This window comes from Callospermophilus lateralis, chromosome 4, assembly GCF_048772815.1.
Source record: "Callospermophilus lateralis isolate mCalLat2 chromosome 4, mCalLat2.hap1, whole genome shotgun sequence".
NCBI lineage: Eukaryota > Metazoa > Chordata > Mammalia > Rodentia > Sciuridae > Callospermophilus > Callospermophilus lateralis.
The window spans coordinates 49,188,895-49,215,701 of record NC_135308.1 but is presented as its reverse complement, the minus strand read 5'-3'; the positions used below and the strand labels follow the sequence as shown (position 1 = coordinate 49,215,701).

Here is a 26,807-nt window from a genome sequence, read left to right as displayed (position 1 = left end):
CATCATTATACAAAGTGCATGTATGAAGATTTGAATTGGGTGTCAACATACTTTATATACAAACAGAGATATGAAAAATTGTGGTATATATGTGTATTAAGAATTGTATGGGGCTGGGGATGTGGCTCAAGTGGTAGCACACTGGCCTAGCATGTGTGAGGCACTGGGTTCGATTCTCAGCACCACATAAAAATAAAGATATTGTGTTCATCTAAAACTAAAAAAAAAAAATATTTTAAAAAAACCTGACTCATTGTAGATTAAATAATACATGGAATTTATTTTAAAAAAAGAATTGTAATGAAAAAAAAACAAAGTTCATGTATAAAGGCATAAATAGGCGTGAACATACTTTATACAGAGATACAAAAAATGGTGCTCTATATGTGTAATAAGAATTGTAACACATTCCACTGGTGTCGTATATTTAAAAAATAATAAAATAAATAAACCATAAAAATTTACAAAACAAAACAAAACAAAAGAAAATGTGTTGAGCTGAGAGTGGCGGCACACACCTGTAATCCCCACAACTTGGGAAGGTGGGGCAAATTGAGGCCAGCCTCAGCAACTTAGCTGTAGCTAAGTTGTAGCTCAGTGGTAGAGTACCATTGGTTAGATCCCCAGGACCAGAGGAAAAAGAGATGGTTATAGTTTTTTAGGCCAGAGGTGATGGTGGCCTTCATTTTGTGATGACAATGGAGTTGGAGAGAAGTTGGATTCATGACAGTGTCAAAAGTGGAATCAACAGGTTTGCTTCTGTGTTGAGAGTAATGGAGGACTTAAGGATGATAGTTACTGGTTTGAGTAACTGGATGGATGATGGTGTTGGCAATAAGACACAGAAAACTAGAGGTGAGGTGGGGTGGGAAGAAGTTTTGAGAAGGAAACTCAAGTTTCTTTGGGATGTATTAAGATTCTATGAGGCATCTAAGTGGAGATATAAAATCAAGAGGCATCATCAACAGTAATCACACTCACAGGATCATCTAGGCCAAGAGGGTAGAGATGGATGAAAGAGCATCTGGTAATAAGTTGCAATGCCACTGAGGTGAGAGTCGGGCCTCACTGTTGGAGGTTCCTGTGGTTAATCATCTCAGGAAGGGGCCATTTGATATATCAACTATTTATTCAGGAGACTGTCAGTAGAGAGATGCTGCTGTCTCCCTTTCAGAAAGGATATGGGTCCTGGGTAAAAGGAGTCACAGAATACCTTTGCCTTAGAGATATCCAAGTTACTCTGATTATGTCGTATTTTGTGAGCTACATTATTAGTTGCATATTACTTTCTCTGTTCATTTCCCTTTTAATATCTTCAAGTTTTTAGATAATTTTTGCAGAATTGTGCACATTTATGTCTGCTCTGTGATGGTAAACAATGACAATAACAGCAAAGTATGACTACATTGGCATTGAAAGTTTAAAGAAATACTGAGTCTGCCAAGTACAGCATGGTGGGAACAACAGCCAGTGCTAAGAGGCTCCTAAGATAGCTGTAGCATCAATTCAGTCTCTACTTTCTACATGAACAATTTCCTTCTGTGGCCAGCTCTGAAGAAGCGGTTTTATTTATTTATTTATTTTTAAAAAAATATATATATATAGTTGTTGATGGACCTTTATTTTATTTATTTATATATGGTGCTGAGAATTGAACCCAGTGCCTCACACATGCTAGGCAAGTGCTCTGCCACTGAGCCACAATCCCAACCCATGGTTATATTTTTAAAATGGAACTGATCTTTTCTTTACAGCACCCCCACCCCATTTGATTGTATACTCCTTGAAATAAGGTTTTTTTCTTTGTGCCCTCAGTGTCCAGGAGATAGTGGGAACTCCATAATTGCTAGTTTAGGAGATGACTAAATGTGTACTAGACATTGTTGTGTTCCATAAAGACTTTATCATCTAGTCACATAGTGATCAGATGCATACATGAATGCATAGCAGAGTGTCAGAAGCACTGGAGGTTGCAAGAAAGGGCTTTGAAATGTTATTTAATCATTGAGGAAGGAGAAATTACTTCTAGCATGGAGGCACCAAGCTTGGGATGGACTTCATGGAGAAGGAAACAGAAGGCTGGGCCTCTACAGCTGGAAGAGAATTTCCACAAATAAGGAAAGACTGTAGGCTGGGAGTGTAGTTCAGTGGTAAAGCATGTACTTAGCATGCACAAAGCCCTGGGTTCAATCCCCCAGCACAAGAAGAAAAAAAGAAAAAAGAAAATGCAAGAAAGGAATACCTGCCAGGGAGAAGGAACTCTGAAAGCAAAGTCAAGGAAGGGAGATGCCCATTAGTGAGATTAGTGAGCACCCCCTGCCTCCACAGCCCTTGCCCAGGGATAGCACACATGGAGAGAACGAGGAAGCATCAAAGCCAGAGAAGTGTACTGGCACCTAGCTGTAGAGTTCTGAAAAATTTCTTTCTCAGTGGGTGAGGCCTCTCTTGTCCCAGACAAAATTTTTAAATATAAACAAGGGCTGGGGGTGTAGTTCACTGGTAGTGTTTGCCTAGACTGCATAAGGTCCTGGTTTCAATCTCCAGCTCCAGTAAATAAACACATAGATATATTTAAATTTAAGAAATTATAAACAAATTTTCCCAGTGACTGGCTTTTTATGATAGAAAAAAATTCTTTTTAAAAAATATTTTTATAGTTGTAAACAGACACAATGCCTTTATTTTATTTTTATATGGTGCTGAGGATCAAACCCAGTGGCTCACACGTGCTAGGCAAGCACTTTATCACTGAGCCACAACCCCAGCCCCATGACAGAAAAATTTCTTAGCTGTGAGAGCTGAACACTAGGATAATTTATAAAACACTAGAATAAATTATCATTGGCAGCTTTAAAATGTTTTTTCTAGAGAGTTTTATAAATAGATATTTGTTAATGATTTCCTGTTCTCAAGATCATAAGACTGTTAGATTTCCAAGTTCTGTTATTTAATTCAATTCAACAAATGTTTTCCTAGCTAGATTATATGAGCACAGGGTTGTGCCTGTGATAGTAATCACTGCAGCATCTTCAGCACCCACTATAAGGCTTGATATATGGGAGGCCCTCAGTTAATGTTAATTCTGCCCACAAGAACTGCCCACAGCAGTGATTTGTTTCTAGGCGTTAGGCACATGTTTCTTAGTAACCACGTTATTGTATCTTGTCTCTTAAGTAATAACAATTGCTAACATCTTTCCAATGCAATCTTCTCAAGTCTATTGAAGTAGGTGCGATTAGTGACCATACTTGAGAAGTGAAGAAGTGATATTTGGAGAATAGAAGGTACTTTCTCAAGGTTACATGGGTGGAATGTGTTGGAACAGGGTTCAAACCTAGGCACTCTGACACTAGAACCCCAACACTTACACAATACTACATTATTCAGTCATTTTGCATTTCGGTTTTCTCTTTTACTTCAAAATTAATCAACCACCTATACTTCACATGTGTGGCAAAGAGCAATTCATACCATCTTCAACAAAGGTCACCTATATGGAGGAGATGCCACCTATGCTCCATTTTACCAAATGAAAATTAAAACCCAGGGTGAGGGGCTAGAGATGTGGCTCAAGCGGTAGCGCGCTCGCCTGGCGTGCGTGTGTCCCGGGTTCCGATCCTCAGCACCACATACAGACAAAGATGTTGTGTTCGCCAAATACTAAAAAATAAATATAAATAAATAAATAAAATAAAGGTCTGCCAACAACTGAAAAAAATATTTAGGAAAAAAAAAAAAAAACCCAGGGTGAGTGAAACACTTATCATTTAGGTTGACGTAATTACCATCACCACCATAACTTACCATTTCATCTGTCAAACACTTACCAAGTGCCAGGCACCCAGGCACACTCTTTGCATGCCTCATCTTATTTAATGCCTTATTCTTAGTTTTAATGTGCTGTTGAACCTTGTCTTCTGACTTTTACTACACATTTCTATGGATCACAATGACTGAAACCACCTAAAGTAGTGTCAAAGTTATTAGTGTTCAAAAGCAATTTGTAAGGAGAACTGCCCAACCCCTTCATTTTCAAATATGGGAATCGAGATTTTGGAAAGTGAAGTGCCAAAAGTCATACAAAGTCAAGCAGGTGATGGCCTTGCTGGGCTTGGAAGAGGCTTCTGGAATTCTTTTCCAGGACTCTGGATAATAAGCTGTACAACCAGTCACGTTTATTTTACCCAAAACATAGCACATAAATGAAAAAAGGTTTGACTCTTTTTAAATGCACTTAATAGCGAAGGGTAGTTATTGCTATTCATGACTTCTTATCCATGATGTACTAGTAGATAAATTGGCCCTGGAAATCACCTCCTCCCCTGCCCAACACACTTTTTAAGCATCACTTTCAAGGCACATCCGCAATTATGCAGGTTGCAGCAGCGGCCTCTTGGGCCCTTTGTGACTGGACGACTGCAGACCAAACGGCCCTCAGACTGTCCTTGCCTTCCAATCTGGGCTCAGAACCACTGAGCTGCACCAATCAGAGATTACCCGGCCCTCAATGAGGGCCAATTAGGGGTTCGAGCCGGAGAACTGGGAAGGCCGCGGACAGCGATCAATCAGAGAAGAGCGGTGCACTGGCGCCCAATCAGCGACCTTCAGGCCTCAGTAGCGGGCGGTGCCGGTGCGAGCCACGGGGCCGACCAATCAGCGTGCGAGCGGCGGCCAGTGCGCGCTTGGGGGTGGAGCTTGTTGGCACAGCCGAGTGGTCGGCGCTGCGAGGAGCGAGGCTGGGTGAGAGTCGGCGGCCTCAGGCACCGGCGGGGAGGGGGCTGGGGCGCGCGAGGGTCAGAGAGGGGGCGCGCGGGGGGCGGGCAGAGGCGCGGGGTGGCGCCGGACGGACTGACCCTTAGAGCTTCGGCAAGCAGTGGGGTGAGGTGAGAGACAGAGTAGCGGGCTCCGGGAGGTGGTCCTCTCTGGCCGGATGGTGGAGGGAGGAGGGGACCCTGTTACCATGGCAACACATGGGCGCAAAGTGGAAGGCCCCGGTTCCTGAACCCTGATTATCCCCGGAATGTGCGTTTACCTTAAATCTACCCCGTGCCTTCCTCACCGTGGCTCGCGGGGTCCTAGGCTGGGACCATCCTAGAAATAACCCACTTTGGCCTCCTTCTCCGCAGCCTCGCCTTTTCTCCACCCTCTGTCCCTCCCTCCCTCCCTCCTGCTGTCGGGTCCGCCGGCAGAGGGATTAAGCTTGCCCTGGCGTACTCGGTACTGCAGGCCTTTGCGGTGCGATCACCTGGGCTAATAGCCACAGTTGGGGTCCCTCGCGGCTGCCTCATTTTGGCGACTGGAACCGTGGAGATTCCGCCGTCAGAGGTACCTGTTCCCCAGAGAGATAATTTTTAAAGGCACCCAACGAAGAGCCTGTGTATAAGAAGTGCTCAGAGAATGGGTCTCATTGAATGAATAAAGACCACAATGGCTGCTTTCCATTGTGGATTAGCTCCCAGCACAACTCTAATAGAAATATGAGCAAACTAAAATGTAATTTTTACATTTTTCTAGTAACTATATTAAAGTAATAAAACAGTTTAAATTAATTTAAATATATTTTCTATTACCTAATATATACAAAACAGTATAGCATATAATCAGTAAATTAATGGTAACATTTGAAATCTTTTTTTTTTTTTTTTGTACAAAATCTTCCAAATCTGTTTTAGCTCTTTCAGCATGTCTCAGTTCTTTTCTTTTTTCTTTTGGAACCAGAGATTGAACTCAAGGGCACTTAACCACTGAGCCACATCCCCAGCTCTTTTTTGTATTTTATTTAGCGAGAGGGCCTCCCTAATTTGCTGAGGTTGGCTTTAAACCGTGATCCACCTGCCTTGGCCTCCCAAGCAACTGGAATTACAGGTATGCACCAGGGGTGGCCAGCATATCTCAGTTCTAACCAGCCACATTTCAAGTGCTCATTGGCCCTACCATATTTATTTATTTTGGAAGGTCCTGGGGATCGAACTCAGGGTCTCACATACTGAGCTACACCCTCACTCAGTTCCTGGTGGCTACCAGATTAAACTGAGCAACGTGTATGTGTGCATTGTGACCAAAACCTGATATCAAAGTCACTAATGTTCTTTGAAACCTTCCATTTCTCCTGTATGCAAAGTGGTACTGTGCAATAAGGCAACAACAACAACAAAAAACCCCAAAACTCCTTTAAAGAGCTTAGTTGAAGAGAAAATAGATACCCAAAGATTAAGTAGTATTTTAAGTGGGTATATTTCAGGCAATAGTAAAGGTAACTGGGTGTAAGGGCTGGAACTGTAGCTTAATGATAGAGCATGTGCTTAGCATTTGAGAGGCTCTAGGTTCAGTCCTCAGCACCAGAGAAAGAGTAAGTGGGAGAGATAACTAGGAATATATGATTGACAAAAGAGATGGCTGATAATTATTCTTAGGAATTCAAGAGAAGGATACTTCAAGCTCATGCAGTAAAGGAAGACTTGAGCCTCATCTTGAAAAAATTGGTAAGTCTTGGACAGCTGGAAAACATGGGGAGAGAATGGCACTGAATATAGCTTCTTTTGTTTTTAGGTTTGAAAGTTTGCAGAATCCTGAGGCTTTCCCACTGAAAAAGACTTTCCTCTTCACTGACAATTTCCCACCATGATTCATAGTCTTTTCTTGATCAACTCCTCTGGAGATATTTTCCTGGAGAAACATTGGAAAAGTGTGGTCAGTCGTTCTGTTTGCGATTACTTTTTTGAGGCACAGGAGAGAGCAACTGAGGCAGAAAATGTGCCTCCAGTTATCCCTACCCCTCACCATTATCTCTTAAGTGTTTACCGCCACAAGATCTTTTTTGTGGCTGTGATTCAGACTGAGGTCCCACCTCTGTTTGTCATTGAGTTCCTTCACCGAGTAGTGGACACATTTCAGGTTAGTGAATGTGAGAGGATTCATATATGTAAGTTATAAAGTGTCTTTACAGTCCTGTTTCCATTTTATTCAGCTTCAGTTAAAAGAAGTCTGAGAAATCAAAACTCTGCTATTACTCCCTTTTCTCTTATCTAATTAAGATTCTTTTTTCTAATTATTGCATTGGCTGCATTTAAAATGACAAATTGAATACCTTTGAACTTGTGGGTGGTATGTTTAGTTCCCACCCTACATTTTGTTTACAAAGTAGAGTTTGAATTTTTTTTTTTATATATATTGGACTTGATGCTAACCATTGTTACAGTGTTGCTTTGAGTTGCTTCAGAAAGTGATAAATGTGTAAACTTTTATAAAAGAAAATACAGAAAAAGCCAAGTAATGCTTATCTTAATTGTCCCTGGCAGAGGTAATTTGTGAACTCATGCTTCATTTTTGGTTTGAGGTGGTTATTTGTAGCATATGACTGCTGAGTAATAAACTCTTGTTACAAACATAAGGTTGGGAAGTCTTCTGTATCTGTAAGAATTTGTAACCCATTTTACAAGATACAGTTATCATTTTGATTTGAAGATCTTGGGGGTCCTGGAATACAGGGTAAGGGAGGTAAGTTTACCAGGGTATGAGAGCATAATTTATAGCATGTGATAGTATCCAGGCTTTAGATTTATACAGTGGAATCCTCTTCCTAACAAAATCACTTAACTTCTAACTGTTGTAGTTATTTGTATAATTCAGATGATAAATTAGAAGCAAAGGTCCTTTGGTTTAACTTCTGTGTCATGTGAGGTCTGGAATTAGTCTCATGAATATGGGAATTGTGGAGTTGGAGAAGAGAATGAGAATCCAGACATTATGATAAAAATCAAAAAGCAAATAAAAAAGTCCATTCATTTGCACTCATATCTATATTCTATGTCTAGAGCTGTTCTTATTCCCAAGAAAATTAAAATATATTTTATAATATTTTTTCTCCAAATACTCTCTGATAGTACTATTTTTATAAATATTTTTTTTAATATTTATGGACACAGTATCTTTATTTTGTTTATTTATTTTTATGTGGTGCTGAGGATTGAACCCAGTGTCTCATATGTGGGGGCAAGTGCTCTGCCACTGAGCCACAATCCCAGCCCTCTGATAGTACTGTTAATCTGGGATTCCAATTATTCAGCATACTAGCTCCTTTGCACAGTGAAAACCTAAGAATTAATAGGTTTGGGGATGTAACTCAGTAATAGAGCAACTGTGTAGTTTGTGTGAGATTCTGGATTCAGCTCCCAGCACTGCAAAACAAAAACAACAACAAACCCCTAAGAATTATAAGCCCCAGTATGTGAAAGGACTAGAAGTAATTCCAGTAGTTATGATCTTAAACCTTTCCAACTGTGCCTTGCTATGATTTCCACATATGATACTAAGATTAACAGTCCAATTAGTGAAACTCAACAGTTGTTGCTATTGCCATATACAATTATTATGTAACTCATTGCAAGACAGGTAGTGGGAAAGTTTTGTAATCTCTTTGAAATCACAGAGGAATTTGAGAAAGCAGGGTAAAATTGCTGATTTAGAAGTCTAGAACTTCAGATCTTGTAATTTTTTTGAGGGGGGCTATTTACTGGAGATTGAACTCAGGGGCACTTAACCTCTGAGCCACATCCCAGCCCTATTTTGTATTTTATTTAGAGATAAGGTCTCACTGAGCTGCTTAGCATCTTGCCATTGCTGAGACTGGCTTTGAACTCAAGATCTTCCAGTCTCAGCCTCTTGAGCCGCTAGGATTACAGGCATGCACCACTGTGCCTGGTGAGTTTGTCATTTTTTAAGCAGTTGTTAAAAGTAAATACATATCCTGATTTCAGTGGTTATTTTTTTGTTGTTGTTGTTTTGTTACCAGGGATTTAACCCAGGAACATTTAATTACGGAGCTACATCCCTGGCCCTTTTTCTTTTTTGAGACAGGGTCTTGCTAAGTTGCTTTGGGCCTTGCTATGGTGCCAAGGCTGACTTTGTAGTTGTAATATTCCTGCCTCAGCCGCCTCTGGAATAGCTGGGATTCCAGGTGTCCACAATCATACCCAGCTCAATGCCCCCCCCCCCTTTTTTTTTTTTTTGAATGTTTATCCTTTCTTGACACCATAACTTTTCTAGTACTAAAATATGATGATAGAGTTCGAGCTGTACTGCACTTTTGCTATGGTACTTTGTCATATCAAGTCTTCTTTCCAAGTGTTCATATCTCATTATTTGGTTTATAAAATCAAGTGAAGTCATTTTTTAAAATTTAATTTAATTTTTAAAAATATAATCACTTTGGGAAGGAAATTTGTGACAGTTTTCCCCCTTAAATCTTGGGATCTGACAATGGAGATTATCTATTGTAATTTAGCCTTCATCTAGTGTAATGCATTCAATATTGGATGTCAAAGATATGGCAAGATGTGAAACAATCTGGAAATCATACCATAGCATGAACAGTAGAGTGATCTTAGAAGTTTGGTTCTGTGAAAATGAGTTAAAGTTTGTTGTTGTCTTCAGATAAGGGCAGTGCTATTATGTAAGCTTGCTGTGTAAGGCAGCTAAGACGAGGCAGATTTGAATTTAGCAAAAGAAAGAATTCTTAATAACCAGAGCTGTCCATGAGTAGAACTGTGCAAAGGAGCTAGTGTGATCCTTAGAAGGGGTAAATTTCCCTTTGGTGGATGAATTCAAGAAGGGTTGCATGCCTGTGTCAGAGGCCCTGTAAAAGATGAGACGACAATTTTAGAAGGATACACTAAATGACTATAGACATTTATTCCATTTCACATAGTACTTTATAAGTATAAAGTACTTTCATGGACCTTATCATTTAATCATTTATTCTTAGTACTTTCAGTATTCTTGTATATTCAAATGGTATTATCCTGATTATTATCACAACAGAAATCAAGACCTAACTTAGTTAACATGTTTATGGTTTGGATATGAGGTATCCCTCCAAAGTTCCTTTTTTAATGTAGAGATATTCAGAGATGAAATGATTGAATTATGAGAGCTGTAATCTAATAAATCTATCCTAGTTTGAATGGATTGGGTGGTAACATCAGGCAGGTAGGTTGTGCCTGGAAGAAATGGGTCACTGGGGACATGTCCTGGATGGGTTCATTCCCTGGAAGGGTTCATCTTCCCTTCAAGATCCTTCCCCTTTCTCTGTGCTTCCTGGCTGCTGTGAGCTAAGCAGTACTCATCTGCTACATCCTTCCACCATGATGTTCTCCCTCACCTTGGGCCCAAATCAGTGGGGTTGGCTTTCTGTGCACTGGGACCTCTGAAACTGTGAGCCAAAATAAACTTTTCTTCCTCTAAGTTGTTCTTATCAGGTATTTTTTTTTTTTTTTCACAGTGTTAGAAAGCTGACGAACACAGAGAACAGTTTGATCTAATAAGTGACAAGATTATAATCCAGGTCTTCCAGTGATTTTTCTAGACCCCAGACGATAGAATATTTAACTTTGTTGTTGTCATTGAGACAGGGTTTTTCAGTGTTTCCTGACTTGCCTCAAACTCCTGGACTTAAGCAGTTGTTTTGCCTCAGCTTCCCAGGTAACTGGGGACTAGGGGCACATGCCACCCTTGCCCAACTAGTTTAGCCTTTTTTTTTCCATATCCCTGATAGTATACAAAGTATATTCACACCCGTTCATGTCTTCATACATGTACTTTGGATAATAATGTCCATCACATTCCATCATCATGTTTAGTCTTTTTAATAAAAGGAAAAAGAATTCTTAGAATTCTAACATTAGGGCTGCCTAAGAGATTTTCTACTGTGCTAGCTCATCCACCTCATTCTAATGTTTTTTTGTTTGTTTCTCAACTCTTATTCAATGCACAAATGTAAAGAAATAGCACAGTTAAGGTTAAAAAGATTTTCATGTATAATTCTGACATAGCATAATTTTGCATAATTCAAATTCTTATTCCTAAGCACATAAAATAATCTGGATTCAATTTTGTATTCTGCATATTTTATTAAGTGGAAGAAACTAACCCAAAGAGTTAAATTGACTTCATCTAATTTATAGAAGCAGCTACTAATGACAATAGTACCATATGCTAGTATTACCTCTGTCCAATCAGGCTGCCTAAGAGAACTGTGGCTGTGTCCCATTCCAGCATTGTAGAAGAGTACCACAGAAACACTGTGTAAAACACATGTGGATAAACCAAATTCTTACTCTTTGAAAACCTTCTTTTATTTATTTACTTTTTTATAGTCTCTGGACAATAAATGTGCATGTTATATCTTCATCAGGATTATTTTGGAGTCTGTTCAGAGCCAGTGATCAAGGACAATGTGGTTGTGGTTTATGAGGTTTTGGAAGAGATGCTTGATAATGGGTTTCCCTTGGCTACTGAATCGAACATTCTCAAAGAACTGATAAAGCCTCCCACTATCCTTCGGACAGTTGTCAACACCATAACAGGTATGGGAGTTCTTTTTTTTTTTTTTTTTTTTTTTTTCTATTTAGGTCTTTATTTTCTCCTCTTGTTTTTTTTTTTTTTTCGATTTTTTTTTTATTGGTTGTTCAAAACATTACAAAGCTCTTGACATATCATATTTCATACATTAGATTCAAGTGGGTTATGAACTCCCATTTTTACCCCAAATACAGATTGCAGAATCACATCGATTACACATCCACAATTTTACATAATGCCCTATTAGTAACTGTTGTATTCTGCTACCTTTCCTATCCTCTACTATCCCCCCTCCCCTCCCCTCCCCTCTTCTCTCTCTACCACATGGTATGGGAGTTCTGACAAAAAGTTGCTATCATCCTGGGTGTAGCTTAGTCTGGTGTGTGAATTATTTTTGAATGTTTGGGAATCTTGAGTGTTCAGATACTTTAATGTTGCTCTTTATGGTCTTTGAATCTAACCTGAAATAATATTTTTGTTATATAGAAAATACCCTGATTTCAATGACAAAATGAAGTATTTTATGGGCTGGGGATATAGCTTAGTGGTAAGCACTTGCCTAGCATGTGCAAGGCTCTTGGTTCCATCCCTAGCCTCTCAAAAAAAAAGATCTAAAGAAAAACATTATGGTTATAGAAACTTCAGAAATATAGAGAAGCACAAGGAGGAACATGAAAATTCCTCTTAATCCCACTATCACACTTAACATACTGGGGTATATATTTCTAAATAGGTAAATGGTAAATGAAACTTTTTAAAGCAAAAACTCTTGTATATTTTTTTAAGCTTCACTTTTATCAACATTTTATGAACACACCTTGTTTCTATATCATTATTAATGATTTTGTAATTTTTTCATATTAAATAGATGCAAGTTATTTACTGAATCCCTGTTTATGATATTTCTGACATTTCTTTTAAATAATGAGGGATTAATATTCTTAAATCTTTGTGTACATCAGGGATGATTTATTTTCAATACTAGAAATGGAAGTGCTAGGTCAAGGGGTGTGTATATTTTAGGGACTTTTGTGCTGTGCCAAGTTTCCCTCTAGAAAATTAAACATGAATTTGTGTTTTCAGTAGCAATTTCTGTGGAAGCTAGTCAACCCTAGTATTATTTTTTTCTGAGACTTTGGCAATTTGATAGATGGTTTGTTGGCATCTTGTTAGTTATGAACTCAGTTTTTGTTTATTTTTTTTTGTTGCTAGTGAGATTAAAACCTGCTCAAGTTTCTTGATTGCTTTTCCTCTATTGAGAATTACCTTTTCATATTCTTTGCCCAATTTTTTGTTGTTGAAATGTTTTTCTTTTCTCATACTGATTTAAAAGAATTTCTTTTATTTAGGGATATACTTCTAATATAAAGGGTACTTTGTAGGAGTTCTTTATATATTTTGAATACTGCATTGCAGATATTTTCTCACAATCTGTCGCTTGTCATTTAACATCGTTCATGGTGTTTGTTTAGACACATATTGAATGTTGATTTGCTGGGTGTAGTGATATGTGCCTGTAATCCCAGTGACTCAGGGGGTTGAGGCAGGAGAATCCCAAGTTTGAGACCAACCTCAGCAACCCAGCAAGGCCCTAGGCAACTTAGAGAGACTCTGTCTTAAAAAGTAAAAAGGGATGGGGATGTAGCTCAGTAATAGGGCAACCCTGGGTTCAGCTCCGGCATAACTAACTAACTAAATAAAATAAAATGTTTTGATTTAGTCAGATTAATGATTGTGCTTCATTAATGTTCTGTATTTTGGGACTTGTTTAATGAATAAACAAGGATTTCATGGAATTTGAAAACTAGTGGAAAAATGCATTTTAAAAAGTGTAAATATAAAATATAGGTATGGCATTTTGAAAAAGAATTATAAGAATTTGGCCTGTTAAATATGTCAAGGTGGATTAAGTCATGCGACCAAAATTCTTTGAGTAGTAATACTAGAAGATCCAAGACAGTTTTGCAAATAAATTTTTAAAAAATAAAAGAAAGTTTGCCTCACCAAGTATGGGATATAGTATGAAGTTTTAACAACTTTAAATAATATTGTAATAAGTATGGCGTTTTTTTCAATATTCTGAGTTCATTTTAAGCCTTAAAAGCTTTGTTAGTGCTTGAATCATTTATGGATATTATGAAGTTATTTAAGCCTGTATCTTACTTCAATCTGAAGAAAAGAATAAAAGCTGAAATATTTAATAAACATGCTGAATATATAGTGTATATAGTGTTTCTTTCTTTAGAGTAAAACTATCCAGGAAATGAAGTAGGAAAAAATTTAAATTATTTATAGCATTTTATTATTTCAGTAAAAAATCTTCGAATTAAAAAACTTTTTGATGCAAAAATGTAGAATTCATCTGGAGCTCTTAATGACAGGAAAGAATCTAATTTGTGTTTTTAAGTTTTAACTTTAGTATGAAACAGCCCATGTTGATGCGTACATTTTAATACTACCACTAATGTACCTAAGAACCTACATTATGCTACAATACTTTTTTTACCCATGAAAATTTTATGTCAATATGTAGATTACCAACACGTTCTGAAACCCAATACGTTATTTAGGCTGCAAGCTATTGTGGAATTTGAGACACTAAGTTTAAGTTACTTTCAAATCCAAAATATGATATCTGTCTCTCAGGTAACTTTTTAAAAAAACCTTTATTCTGATCAAGGAGACAGACCAGATGGAGACAATGAGTTTTAAAAATAGACCGGGTTGCCCTATATAGAAGTTTGGAAACACTCATCTTCTGTTTGATAATGCATGAATAGTGGGAGCATAGAAACTTCTGGGGAAATGTACACTGTTAGAATCAAATTGACATTAAAGTACCTGTTTGATTCTAAAAGTATCATTATTAATTATCTAGGAAGTACCAATGTGGGTGACCAACTTCCAACTGGGCAGCTGTCAGTGGTGCCTTGGCGTCGGACTGGGGTAAAATATACCAACAATGAAGCCTATTTTGATGTGATTGAAGAGATTGATGCCATTATTGACAAATCAGGTAGGTGCTCTTAAGATGTTTTGAACCATCTGAGATTTGAAATTAGGAGGCCCCTTTTATATAATACGTGTTAGTATCAGAATTATTCCTTATTCAGAACCATTCATTTTAATTTTGTACCCACTCTGTCAGGCACTGTGCTGGTTAAGGGATAGACTTTTTTTTTTTCAATATCTTTTTTAGTTGTTGATGGATCTTTATTTTATTCATTTATTCATATATGGTGGTGAGAATTGAACCCAGTGTCTCACACCTGCTAGACAAGTTCTCTACCACTGAGCCACAGTGGATTTTATTTTGATGTGGATTAATTGTTTTGTAGGTGTTATCCTCTTCAATAATAATAAAAAAAGAAGTAGAAAACTAATATTTTATTGATTAGATTTCCTTTATAAAAGTATTTAATTCCCATTTGTGATGGTGGAACTAAAATTGTAATTACTGATTCAGGAAGCCTTCCTGTCTACCTATTCTAAATTAGATAAATATAACTAAAAGTTCTAAAGCTTAGAGGTCTACAGAAAGTTCTCTTCACATTAGTGAACTTATCCATTCAACACATGTTTATTGAAAACTTGTATTATAGCACAGTGCTGTATAGTGGGTGTTTGGTGCTCATTTCTGTGTCTGGAAGGCTTAATTAAAGTCTAGTGAGAGAAAGTAAAAAAGGTGGAGCATGAATGGGACCATACCCATCCAGAAAAGTATGTAGAGAAGATAGTTTTGGCTTCAGCAGCAAAATAAATAGAAGTTGTTAAGATTTGCATTCATTTTGGAGCAACCACTCCAACAGTGTCTCCCAAAATATTATTGGAAAATAAAGTAGTTCAGTATGACTGGATTGAGAAGCATAAAAAAGAACTGATGAGGCCTTAAAACTAAGGCAATGTGGCATACACACACACACACACACACACACACAATGGAATATTACTCAGCAATAAAAGAGAATAAAATCATAGCATTTGCATGTAGATGGATGGAGTTAGAGAAGATAATGCTAAGTGAAGTTAACCAATCCAAAAAACCAAATGCCAAATGTTTTCTCTGACATAAGGAGACTGATGCACAGTGGGGTAGGGAGGGGGAGCATGGGAGGGATAGATGAACTCTAGATAGAGCAGAGGGGTTGGAGGGGAAGGGAGGGGACATGGGGTTAGAAATGATGGTGGAATGAGATGGTCATTATTATCCAAAGTACATGTATGAAGATATAAATTGCTGTGAATATACTTTGTATACAACCAGAGATATGAAAAAAATGTGCTCTATATGTGTAAAAAGAATTGTAATACATTCCACTGTCCTATATAAACCAAAAAATTAAAAAAAACTAAGGCCAAAGCAACTTTTCATATTAGTTTAAATGGGAGATAACCCAAATATTCAGCAATAGAAAGGATAAATAAACTTTAATATGGCCATACAACAGAACACTGTGTGGTAGAGAAAAAGAATGAACCACTGATACACCCAGCAATATAAGTAAATCCTAACAACATTGAACAGAAAAGTCAGGTGCATAAGATTGTATAAATAATGTGGTTACATTTATGTGAAATTTGAAAATAAGCACAATCTAAGGTAATAGAAGTCAGAATTTGGGGGATGTTTTTAACTGGAATGGATAAGAGGGAGCATACCAGGTTGCTGAAAAGGCTCTACATTTTGATGTGCATGGTACTTGCAGAGATGTAACGATATTTACTGAACTGTATGGTTTTTGTATTTTACTATAGAATATCAGTGAAAACTTAAAAAAAAAAAAAAAAAAAAAAAACATGGCCAGATCATGAAGAACCTTGTATGCCATTTTAAGGAAGATAGTTGAGAGCATTTGGAGAGTTTTAAGTTGGGGAATAATTTCATCAGGCTTGTTGTGGAATAATGAGTTGAAGTGGGGTAAGACTGTAAGCATTGAAAGCAGGAAGTTGTTGCTGAAGTTCACACACAAAATATCACTGTCTATAATGGTAGTCAGGATGGAGAGGAATGAATAAATTTGAGAGCTGTTAAGTCTTAGAAAAGAGAAGAATTGGTAATTGACTGGATATGGGGACTAAGGAGGTAGAAATAGTCAAAGATGCATCTGTGTTTCTAACTTATGCAGTAGGATAGGTGGTATCATCATAGCAATGTGGAAAACAAGAGGAGTGGTCCAGGGAGCAAGATGATAAATTCTCTTTGAAGCACGACAGTGACATTCCAGTGGAATGTCCATTAGAAGTGAGGCTGAACTTAAAAACAGTAGGAAATAGTTGGTTGTAAATGAAAAATGGAAATCTTGGGAAGTAGGTAACACTACTAAGGAGAGAGTATATAGTAAAAGAAGTTCAGAACTGTGGAAAAGCTTAGATATTTAAGGGCATGTGAAGAAATCTGCAGAAGACACTGAAGAAGAAGAGCTGGGAATAAAAGGAGAAAACTAGGAGAGGTTAGGACAGAAAAGCATTTTGAAAAGGAAGAAGTGATCAACAATGGCAAATGCTGCAGAGATCCTGTAGGATAGAGACCATGGGTGTCTTATTTAGCAGCAAAGCTCATTGGTGACCTTTGGGAGAGCAGTTTCTAATAGGAAGTTTTCTGAACCATTGGTTAAGATAATGATGCTCTGTGTGATTGTGATACTAGATTGAAAACTCCTTTAGGCTAATAACTATCTCATTAATCTTTTCATCCCCATCATAGTGTCTCAGCCTTGATATGTAGTTGATACATGTTTGGAAGGATGGGTGAATGGGTTGGATAAATGAATTGGACAGCTGGACAGAAGGAAAGAAGAAGGGAAGAAAGGAGACAGGGAAGGCAAAGAAGAAGAGAGAGGAGCAAGAGGGAGGAAGTAAGTTAGCTGGGAAGGACAGAGAGGTGTTCAGTAAATCTTTACACTCTATTTGTCTGTTCCTGTCTCAGGTTCCACAGTTACTGCTGAGATCCAGGGCGTGGTTGATGCCTGTGTAAAACTCACTGGAATGCCAGACCTTACACTTTCCTTTATGGTAAATCCTGGACAAGAGTTCCTATTCTTGGGGTGGGAAATTAAAAATTTCTATAAAACCAGAGTGGTAAGAACAGAATAGAACTAGAAATGATTAGGGCAGCCACAAAGCTTATATCAGCCTTGAATTTTCTATAAGTAATTAGAGAGTTTGTGTGTGTGTGTGTGTGTGTGTGTGTGTGTGTGTGTCTGTCTTTTAGTAAAAATAGCAACTGAATTACCTTCCTGAAAGAAAAGTAGGTGTTTAATGCCTACTTGCTTTTCCTTGCCTGGTAACTGTAGAACCCCCGGCTGTTGGATGACGTCAGCTTCCATCCTTGTGTTCGTTTCAAGCGCTGGGAGTCAGAGCGTATTCTATCCTTCATCCCACCTGATGGAAACTTCCGTCTGCTCTCTTATCATGTCAGTGCACAGAAGTAAGCGGCTCCTCCCACTGAGAGTGGAATCTGTGTCTGTCTGTGTATGTGGAGATAGTATCTGTAGTGATTAAGAACTTGGGCTCTAAAGTTATCTGGGATCAAGTTCCAGCTCCTATAGTTACTAAGTGTGCCTTCTCAGGTTAGTTGTTTCCCTGCTGTGTGTTTTCTTATTTGAAAATAATAAAAGTACCTTTTTATCAGGATTGAGTGAGTCTAAACAGTGCTTAATGTGGAGGACGTGCTCATCAAATTTATCACTATCATTTTTGTTATGTGTCTAAACAAGAACATTTTATTTCTCAAATTAAAATATGAGCAAGCCTATATTCAATCCACTTGACCCCCCAAAAGACTAAATTGTGCTATGAAAAAGCATAACATTTAATGATGTTTTTGATCTTGAATGTTCACTTCAGTTTGAAGCCTACAGGCTTTTGGATACAAGCAGTATTGCATGGGCAGAAGGTGTGCAGACCCAAGAGCCAAGAGACCCCAGAGCCACCAACACCTTCAGGTGTGATTTGAAGTCAGTTGTTTAGGGAAACATCTGAATGCTTAAGGTCAAAGGCTTTGGAATCTGACTGCCTGGATTTAACCAGCACCTTCAGTGCTTATAGTATATGACCTTCACAAGTTACTTAATTTCAGTTAAGTTCAAGGACACCAGTATTCATCTCTAAAATCCCTAACTGCTTCACACTTATGAAGTAGCACATAGTGGCAGTAATATTTCATTGTTATTAGGAGGATGAAAAAAGGTAAGGATTAAATGAATGGTAAGCATTGAGAATAGTGACTGGTACACAGGAAGTACTCAGTGACAGGAACCATTATTACTATAGGATTATTCTGTGACTTCTCTGGGTCAACTTCCTGTCCTGTCAAATCATTTTAGTCTACTCTACCTCTGAAGTGTTTTTTTGAGGATCAGATGAGGTAAAATAAAAAACCCTCAAATTATGAAAGGCCTCTCTCTCCAGTACAAATAATAGTCACAGGTCACTAATTAAAACAGAAATATAGGGACTTCATTATTGTTCAATATTTTTCTCATGGTAAGCTTAATGTGCACTTTGATTTTATTTATGTTATTCAGGAATTCATCAGAAGACAGTTTACTAGACAACACCTTAGCTTTTAAAAAAGAAAAAAATAATGATTTTTTTTCTATATTTTTAAAAATAAGGAATATAAGTGAGGGAGGAAAAAGCTGCCAAAGGGGCAAAAAAACCCCATAATGTAAAATGAAAAATAATGCCATTTTCCAGTACATGAATAATATGAGCTCTTTATTTCTCTTTTCCAGTCTCGTTGCAATTCCAGTGTATGTCAAACATAATATCAGTTTCCGGGACAGTAGTTCACTTGGACGCTTTGAAATAACAGTGGGACCCAAGCAGACTATGGGGAAGACTATAGAAGGAGTGATTGTCATCAGTCAGATGCCCAAAGGAGTGCTGAATATGAGCCTCACTCCATCCCAAGGGACACACACATTTGACCCAGTGACAAAGGTAGGGGAAAACAGGGCGTTTTGAATTGTTGATGTTAAGTAGAAGTAAACTTCAAGAGCTCTCCATGCAGACGTTATGCCTTGTTTGGAAGATGAGATTAACCAAAGGAATCTTGTTTTCTTTTTTGAATTTACTTATGGTGACAAATAGGATTCTCTATTGAAAAAACACTCCAGAGGCAATTTGTGATATTATAAACCGATGCCCTGAGGTTAGAGTCTAACCATCTCAAATGTGGGGTTCTACTATACTTAATTACTTTATTGTAAAGATCACTTCTCTTTTTAAATTTTCTTTGAAGATGTTGTCTTGGGATGTAGGAAAAATAAATCCTCAAAAGCTACCAAGTTTAAAGGGGACCATGAGTCTTCAGGCTGGAGCTTCCAAACCAGATGAAAACCCCACAATCAACCTGCAGTTTAAAATCCAGCAGCTGGCCATTTCTGGTAAGTGACCAAAGCTCAGGTAGCTTTGAAACAAACATAAGTTGCTTTCTTCTAAAAAGTACATACAGCAAAAAGCCTTCCCAAGGCTCCCTATTTATATAAGATCTGATTTTGTTACCTGGTTTATAATCTTTAGGTACATCTTTTCCAGTACATTTCTGGAGGAAGTTTACAATCCTTACTTTGAAGTTGGCCTAAAGGACCTTAATAAAAGTGTTTAAATCACAAATGATAAGAAATAATAATTTGAGGTTCCTAAGATTTTCAGTATATGAATACTTCTGCATTCTTAGCTGGTAATGGAAAAGAATAATTTCCTCTCCTTTCTCCCAATTTCGAAAGACTCATATTTGCTTTTAGTGTCACTTTGGAACCATTGGAACTATCCAGGCCAGTCCAGTCTGTACCGACCATAGGAAGATAGTAATAAGTAGTTATCATCTATTGGGTATTTATTATGTGCTAGGTGCTCTTGTAAGCTCTGTTTATATATGTCCTTAGAACAACCCTATGAGATGGAAAGAAAATGACTTTAGTGTTATATGTATATTTCTGTTTTTCTTTACTAAAAGACCTTATTTAATTTAAATGGTTAGAATTCAGTTAAGCTATAAGCTGTTTCACCTTAAAACACTTAATAAATTACAAGCTGTATATAATATATTTTTATTACAGTGGGAATACTTACAAAGAAGTCACTGATGAGTTCATTATTTTTCATTATTCATTAGTTATCATTTGTTCATTTGTTCAGTCCAATAACTTGAACAAAAAGTACAGTGATCTTTTTTGCTCTAGCCGTCATTGCAGTCTGCAACATTCTATCTTTCCGACATGAGGAGGTCTTCTTATAGAATAATTTTTTTGATGAAGCATTTTTTTACTGTCAGTGTATGTACTGCGTGTGAAGAGTCCATCAGCTTCACAGAAGTGATTCATTGTCACTGCAGTCTCCATCCTGCTGATCTCTTTGAACTAAAATTCATGCAAACAGTTGTGCTACCTGCATCTTTTGAATACTCATATCTTATTTTCTCTCCTCCTTCCCTTCCTCCTTTCCAGGACTCAAAGTGAATCGTCTGGATATGTATGGAGAAAAGTACAAACCCTTTAAAGGCATAAAATACATGACAAAAGCTGGAAAGTTCCAAGTTCGAACCTGAAGGGAAAGTTTTGTAGCTGGAACACTCATGAACACTTTTTCATTTCTTACTTGTCTAAAAGTAAAAAATATCAGCCTGTCTCTTAGGTAAGTCCCTCCAGGGCCCATCTGCTCCCTTTTTCCTTAGCCTTCAGCGCCATGGAACTAATCAAGGGAGAAAAGAGTCACCAGGGAGAACGGCATGGAACTGAAACACAGTCAGCACCAACTCAGTTCTCAAGAAGAGATCTGTAATGGAGGGTAGCAGTACTTGACATCTTATTTAACTATTCTTAACATGATTACCACAGAAAAAGACCAGCATTTGTTGCTTGCTTGGCTTTAATTATCTAAAGCCACTGAAAGACTTTATAGATTTTTTCTTTAAAGTAGAAAGATTAGAAAGAAGGGAAATTAGAAGAATAATGAATCTTAGTTGAAGAAAGCCAGTTATAGATCTCCGATCTTGCATAACAGTGTGCAAAGCCCTGGCTTCAAGCCCCAGCACCACACACAAAATGAAAAATGATCTGATCCAAGCCTAGGGATGTATCTTGGAGGTAGAATGCTTGCCTAGCATGCACGAGGCCCTGGGTTTGATCCCCAACACTGCAAAAATTTTAAACAAAAAAGGTCTGATCTTTGAGAAGAAAGAGGAAATGGTACTAAAGAAGAGTTTTGAGGAGATATATTAAAGTGAAAGATTGGCAAGGAAAGTGATCAACCTTTACATTAAGGAGGGTTGTAAAGAAAAGATTTGATTTCTTTCTGATCCCTCTGATACGTAATATTGTTTATAATTCTAAATGAACTGGAAACTTCTTAAATTTAAGTCCACTATTGACACAGAAAACCCAGTAGAATCAGAATTTTCCTTGAAGACCGATGATATTGAGCTAGCTTTCATATTCTTTTGCTTGCCTTTAGCACTTGGTCTGTGAGAAGGTGACCCACTTTCTTCCCAAAATAATTCTACTCTTTTACAGAATTCACTGCCTTTCTGGTTACCTGTTCCTTCCACAGGATTTTCTAAATAGCAGGAGTTTCAGTGCAGCCAGATTTTATGAGTCAGAGTATTGGAGTAGCAATGGCAGCTCATTTCCCATTAAGGTGGATCACAGCTATAACTGAGTGATCCCATGTCTAAATTTATCTGTGCTAGACTGGTACTGGATCCTGAGCCTTCCTGTATGAAACTTTTCCATAGGTAGACTTGGTAAAAATAATGCCTAGCATTGAGGACATGATAGATCCTTGAAGCTTCATGGTAAAGTTGTCATTTCTTCAGTCTTTTGTTTTGTACTCTATAATATATTTATTAACAATAGATAGGCAAAAATTTCCCTTAAATCTTTGAATAAAATTAATGTTGTAGGAAGCTGGACCATTTGGTCATATGTAACCAACCCAGTTTAAGAAACAACTTAAGAAGTACTTAAGGTTTTCCAAGTGGGTAATTTTTGTTCTATTTTCATGTGTCCATTACTTATTCAAATATCTAAGTAAAAGACAGGTTTTGTTTTTGTTTTTGTTTTTGCTATCTTCAAAGTATAGGGTAGAGAACAAAAGTGTGCTCTGCATTGTGCATGGAGAAAAAGGAAACCTGTGCTCTCCAACTGTAGTTCTCTAAAGTCCTGTTTCCAAATACTTGTGCAACTTTTTTTTTTCTTTTTGCTAGTTTTATCTTGCTGCTTCCAGGACTTATTTGTGCTGCAGAGTAATGTTGCTTTGTGGTTTTTCTCTGGGATAAACTGCTACATACAACCAGATGTGCTTCATACTCCATCACTCCACATTGCAGCGGTACACACCCACCATGGTAGAGGAAACTTTTCTGCCTGTGAATCCCAGGAATGTTCAGAATCACCTCTTCTGAGGGCTCTGAAAGGTTCCTAAGTCACAGGAATCAACTAATCTTGGTCCCTGAAGATTTTGCAGCGTTTTATATCTTCTAGGGCAGCTCATCTTATTGCAAGGGACATAACTAAGAAGAATTAAAATCTAGACTATGGGACCTGTGGGCCTAAGCATGTGAAATAGCCATCACACATGGGTGTAGCAGACCACTGGAGTACAATCAAGCATCACTGCCAGCTTCCCACAATGTGTCAGGTGGCATGAATAGTTCAGGGTGCCTTAGTTGAGCTGTTCAGTTCCATGTGTGGTTAACATGTGCAGAAGTAGCTTCTCTGTTTAAATCTTAATAAAGTTGAATTTTACCAGTCCTCTGTGGCTGAAGTGTTTTGTTACTAGGACTAATAATAATGCTATGCCATGCATTTGTCAGTAGAAGCAATAAGCAATTTATCTTTTCAGGAGGATCTTGCTAATTTTTGTTCTCTTTAGCCAGATGTTATAAAACCATATTTGATTCTCTGGTCACTGCTGGGAAATAGGGGATGTTGGTGTTAATGTCACTTTTAAGTTATGACAACTAAGGTTCCTATCAATCAAACTATTTTCCCCCAGGGTATAAGAGACAAAACCATTAAAGCTACTGGTGTTTATTCTAGTGCTTTCTCTATCCCTTTCTTTCTTTTTCTTTTTGGTACTGGGGATTTAACTTGGGGGCACTCAACCATTGGACCACATCCCTAGTCTTTTTTTTTATATTTTATTAGAGACAGGTCTCACTGAGTTGCTTAGCGCCTTACCATTGCTGAGACTGCCTTTGAACTCACAGTCCTCCTGTCTCAGCCTCCTAAGCCGCTGGGATTACAGGCAGTGCGCTACTGTGCCCAGCTCTTTCCCTATTTTTTCCCTTTTGACCTGCTTCTTGGGTTGATTAATTTAGGCACAGAGCAGGACTGCAAAGTACTAGACATCTGCCGCAGTCTGGCTGGGCACAAATCACGAGCCACTCACAGCTTTGTAGATTCAAACAGCAATTCTTTATTCCCGATCTCACACCGGCCTTCTACAAACACGTTCTGGGGAAATCCACGTTCTCTGCCCAAATCCACACTCCACTGGGCTTCTGTCTCTCAAATATATTCTGAATCCCGTGAGAACTCAAGGGGAACTCAGGCAGCAGGATACGCCCTATTCTAAACGGGGAACGCCCTAAACTCGGATTATCCTAAACCGGGAACACCCTAAACATGGATCCGCCCTGGTCCTTGAGCAAGGTTACCTTACATGCAATGTCGCTGCAAAATGTCCTATTTCCACGAGTCCTTCCACATGGGGGTACGCTGGCAAGGAAATTGTCATACCTACTTGGCTGATGGCTCCCAGCAGACATCCTTATTGTAGTCAAGGTTTTATGGAAGGTTAAGACCTTGGGAGTCTGGAAAATGTGGATGCTGATATTCCTTGTCTGTACTGATATTCTTCTGAAAACTTCTGTTTAATAGCCACAGTGTTTAGGGCTTGTTAATATTCAGCTTCTTCTCTTCACCACTTTTTAGTATAGTAGTCCCCCTGTTCCTTATCTGCAGTTTTGCTTTTCCAAGTTTTAGATGTCTGAGATAAACTACAGGCTGAAAATATTAAGGAAAATTCCAGAAAAAAACCGAGCTCATATATTTTAAATTATGCACAATTCTGAATAGCTTGATGAAATCTTTTTCTCTCCTCCGTTATTCTATTCTATCTTGTACTGATATGTCCTGCACCATGCTGTCGTGGATATGAATCATCTTCTTGTCCAGCATTTCTACACTGTGTATACTACCTGTTAGTCACTTAGTGTCCTGGCCATCTTGGTTATCAGATTGACTATCACAGTATTTCAATGGTTAGGTTCAAGTAATCCTTATTTTACCTAGTGGCCTCAAAGCACAAGAGTAGGAACACTTGGAGTTTGGATTAAGGGTTTAGAAAAGCCTAAAGTGAAAAGGTGAAAGTTCTCTGTTTAATAAAGGAAAAAAAAAAAAATCCTACACTGAGGTTGCTAAGATTTATATCTGAAGTTGTAAAAGAAATTTTTACTCATTTTGCTGTAGCAACACAAAGTTACTGCCACAGTGCATTTTATAAGTGCTTAATTAAGATGCAAGAGGTTTTGAATTCATGGGCAGAAGACATGAACAAAAAACATGTTCCAATTGCTGATTGTGTATTGCACCAAAAAGCATTGAGCCTATGTGGAGACTTCAGCAAGGAAGCCCCTGTACATGTGATACCAAGCCATTTATTGCAAGTAAAGGGTAAAAAATGGAAAGAGAACACATTTACATATCTTTTATACAATAGTACATTGATAATAATTGTTATTGTTTATCTCTGTGCCTAATTTTATAAATTAAACTTTATCACAGGCACTTATGTACAGGCAAACTGGATATATAATGTTCTATACTTTCAAGCACCCACTGGGGATTTCAGAATGTATCTCCCATGGATCCGGGACACCTGCAACTCTTCCCTCAGGATGTTTTGGTAGCATTGTGATGTGATGTGAAATTTTGTTATCTACTTGCACTTTCCTCTATGGCCTGCAGGTGGTGACTTAGTGCCATCAATACAAATTGTTAGTTTTTTTTGTTGTTGTTGTTGTTTTTTAAGGGCATTTAATTTGAAACTCAAACTTTCTCCAAGATCCTAAGTACTGGGGATTGAATGAGCTTGGATTTTGAAGTTAAATGTTGAGCCAAAAGTTGATGATAACATTTTGATGTGCACAAATGGAACTCTAGGAGGACAATAGTTTTAACCATCTGAATTCCTCTAGGTCTTTATACCCACTAAAACTAACTTCACAATTACTTGGGAATCTTTCTTGTTCTTTGGGTCTGTTAGCATCTATTTGTTTTATTAATCAGCCAGGGATATTGAGGAAATAATATTGAATTTCCTATTGTACCCATTTCCTTCACTTGACAAGATCCAGCCATTTTATCCTGAATCTCCTAACCCATCCTGGGTAATGATGTGTTGCTCTGATGTTTTAGTATAACTCAAATGAATCTGTATTGCTGGGTTGGGTCTCTACCCTGTAACTCAGTGGCCTCTTCTAAGCAATTGTCTTCATTTGGTTTGCGGTTTCCAAGACTCCACTCAGAGGAATGCTGGAGCCTTTTGACTTTGTATTTCCATCCCAGGAGGCCGTACTGCTTCATTTCATTTCATTAACCCCACTCTCTAAAGAAAAGCTTGTCACGCAAGGGGGAGGGGTTGGAACTGCTGTGTTTCAGCCAGAGATACAGAAGCCAGGGATTCTTGCTCATAGCAATTCACAAACAGATGAACATCTGTCTAAAATCTTAGAACTTATAAACAAGTTGTGTGAAGTCACCAAATCTGCAACCTAAGTGTCCACAGTTTGCATTGATTTAACTGGCCTAGGGACATTAGTGTTTCAGGGGAGACCCCCATCTCTGTCCCTCCTCCTGACCCCCCTCCCCCATCCAACCAATCAAATTCTTGGACTGCAGATAATTTCTTTTGTGAGTGTAAACTACTTTTCTTCCAAGAACCTCAAACTGGGTAATTTGGACAACCCCTCAAGAGATAAAGACCTTTCTCTTCCCTTAAGAAACTGTCAGCATATGCCCAAAAGTAAGCTTCATTGGATATATTCTTGAAACTAGAGTGTCAATGCTAAAAACTGAGGCAGCAGCTAGGAACATGGGTCTCATCTCAAGAGTGATAAGAAAGTAGTCTAAGAGAAGCAGAAAGCAGCAGTATTCAAGTAACATACTTTGTGAACTAGAGGTAATTCTGATGAGCAGAAAAGCAAAATGGTTTGGGAAAAAGTGACCTAAATACTAGCTTCTAGTCTGAACCAACATTTGAGATGTTGCTATGTTAGCAAAGTCATGATTAGTTCATTTGTTTTTTATGTAACTGTAGTTACTGTCAAAAGAGTCTCACTACCTGTCTTGTTACTCTCCCATTATCACATAGTTCATTTTCCTGACATACTCCCACTTGCCTGAGCAAAATACTCAAAATAGCTCCTTATTAAATTAAAT

The 26,807-nt window shown here is 37.9% G+C and overlaps 1 protein-coding gene across 2 annotated transcripts; it reads left to right on the top strand.

Moving 5' to 3' along the window:
• The first annotated feature begins 4,683 nt into the window (after positions 1-4,683).
• On the top strand, positions 4,684-23,103 carry Ap3m2 (adaptor related protein complex 3 subunit mu 2). 2 transcript variants are annotated; one of them, XR_013091109.1, is made up of 10 exons: positions 4,684-4,740; positions 6,550-6,894; positions 11,192-11,363; positions 14,237-14,374; positions 17,285-17,370; positions 17,652-17,785; positions 19,095-19,302; positions 19,604-19,748; positions 20,811-20,997; positions 22,568-23,103. XR_013091109.1 is itself a non-coding variant. In XM_076852472.1 (9 exons), exons 2-9 carry the CDS (start codon positions 6,622-6,624, stop codon positions 20,909-20,911), a joined length of 1,257 nt encoding a protein of 418 aa, XP_076708587.1. In that variant the 5' UTR covers positions 4,684-4,740; positions 6,550-6,621; the 3' UTR covers positions 20,912-23,103. The 2 variants fall into 2 exon arrangements, 1 of the variants encoding a protein (XP_076708587.1); XM_076852472.1 differs by having other exon boundaries at positions 20,811-23,103.
• The last annotated feature ends 3,704 nt before the right edge of the window (positions 23,104-26,807 follow it).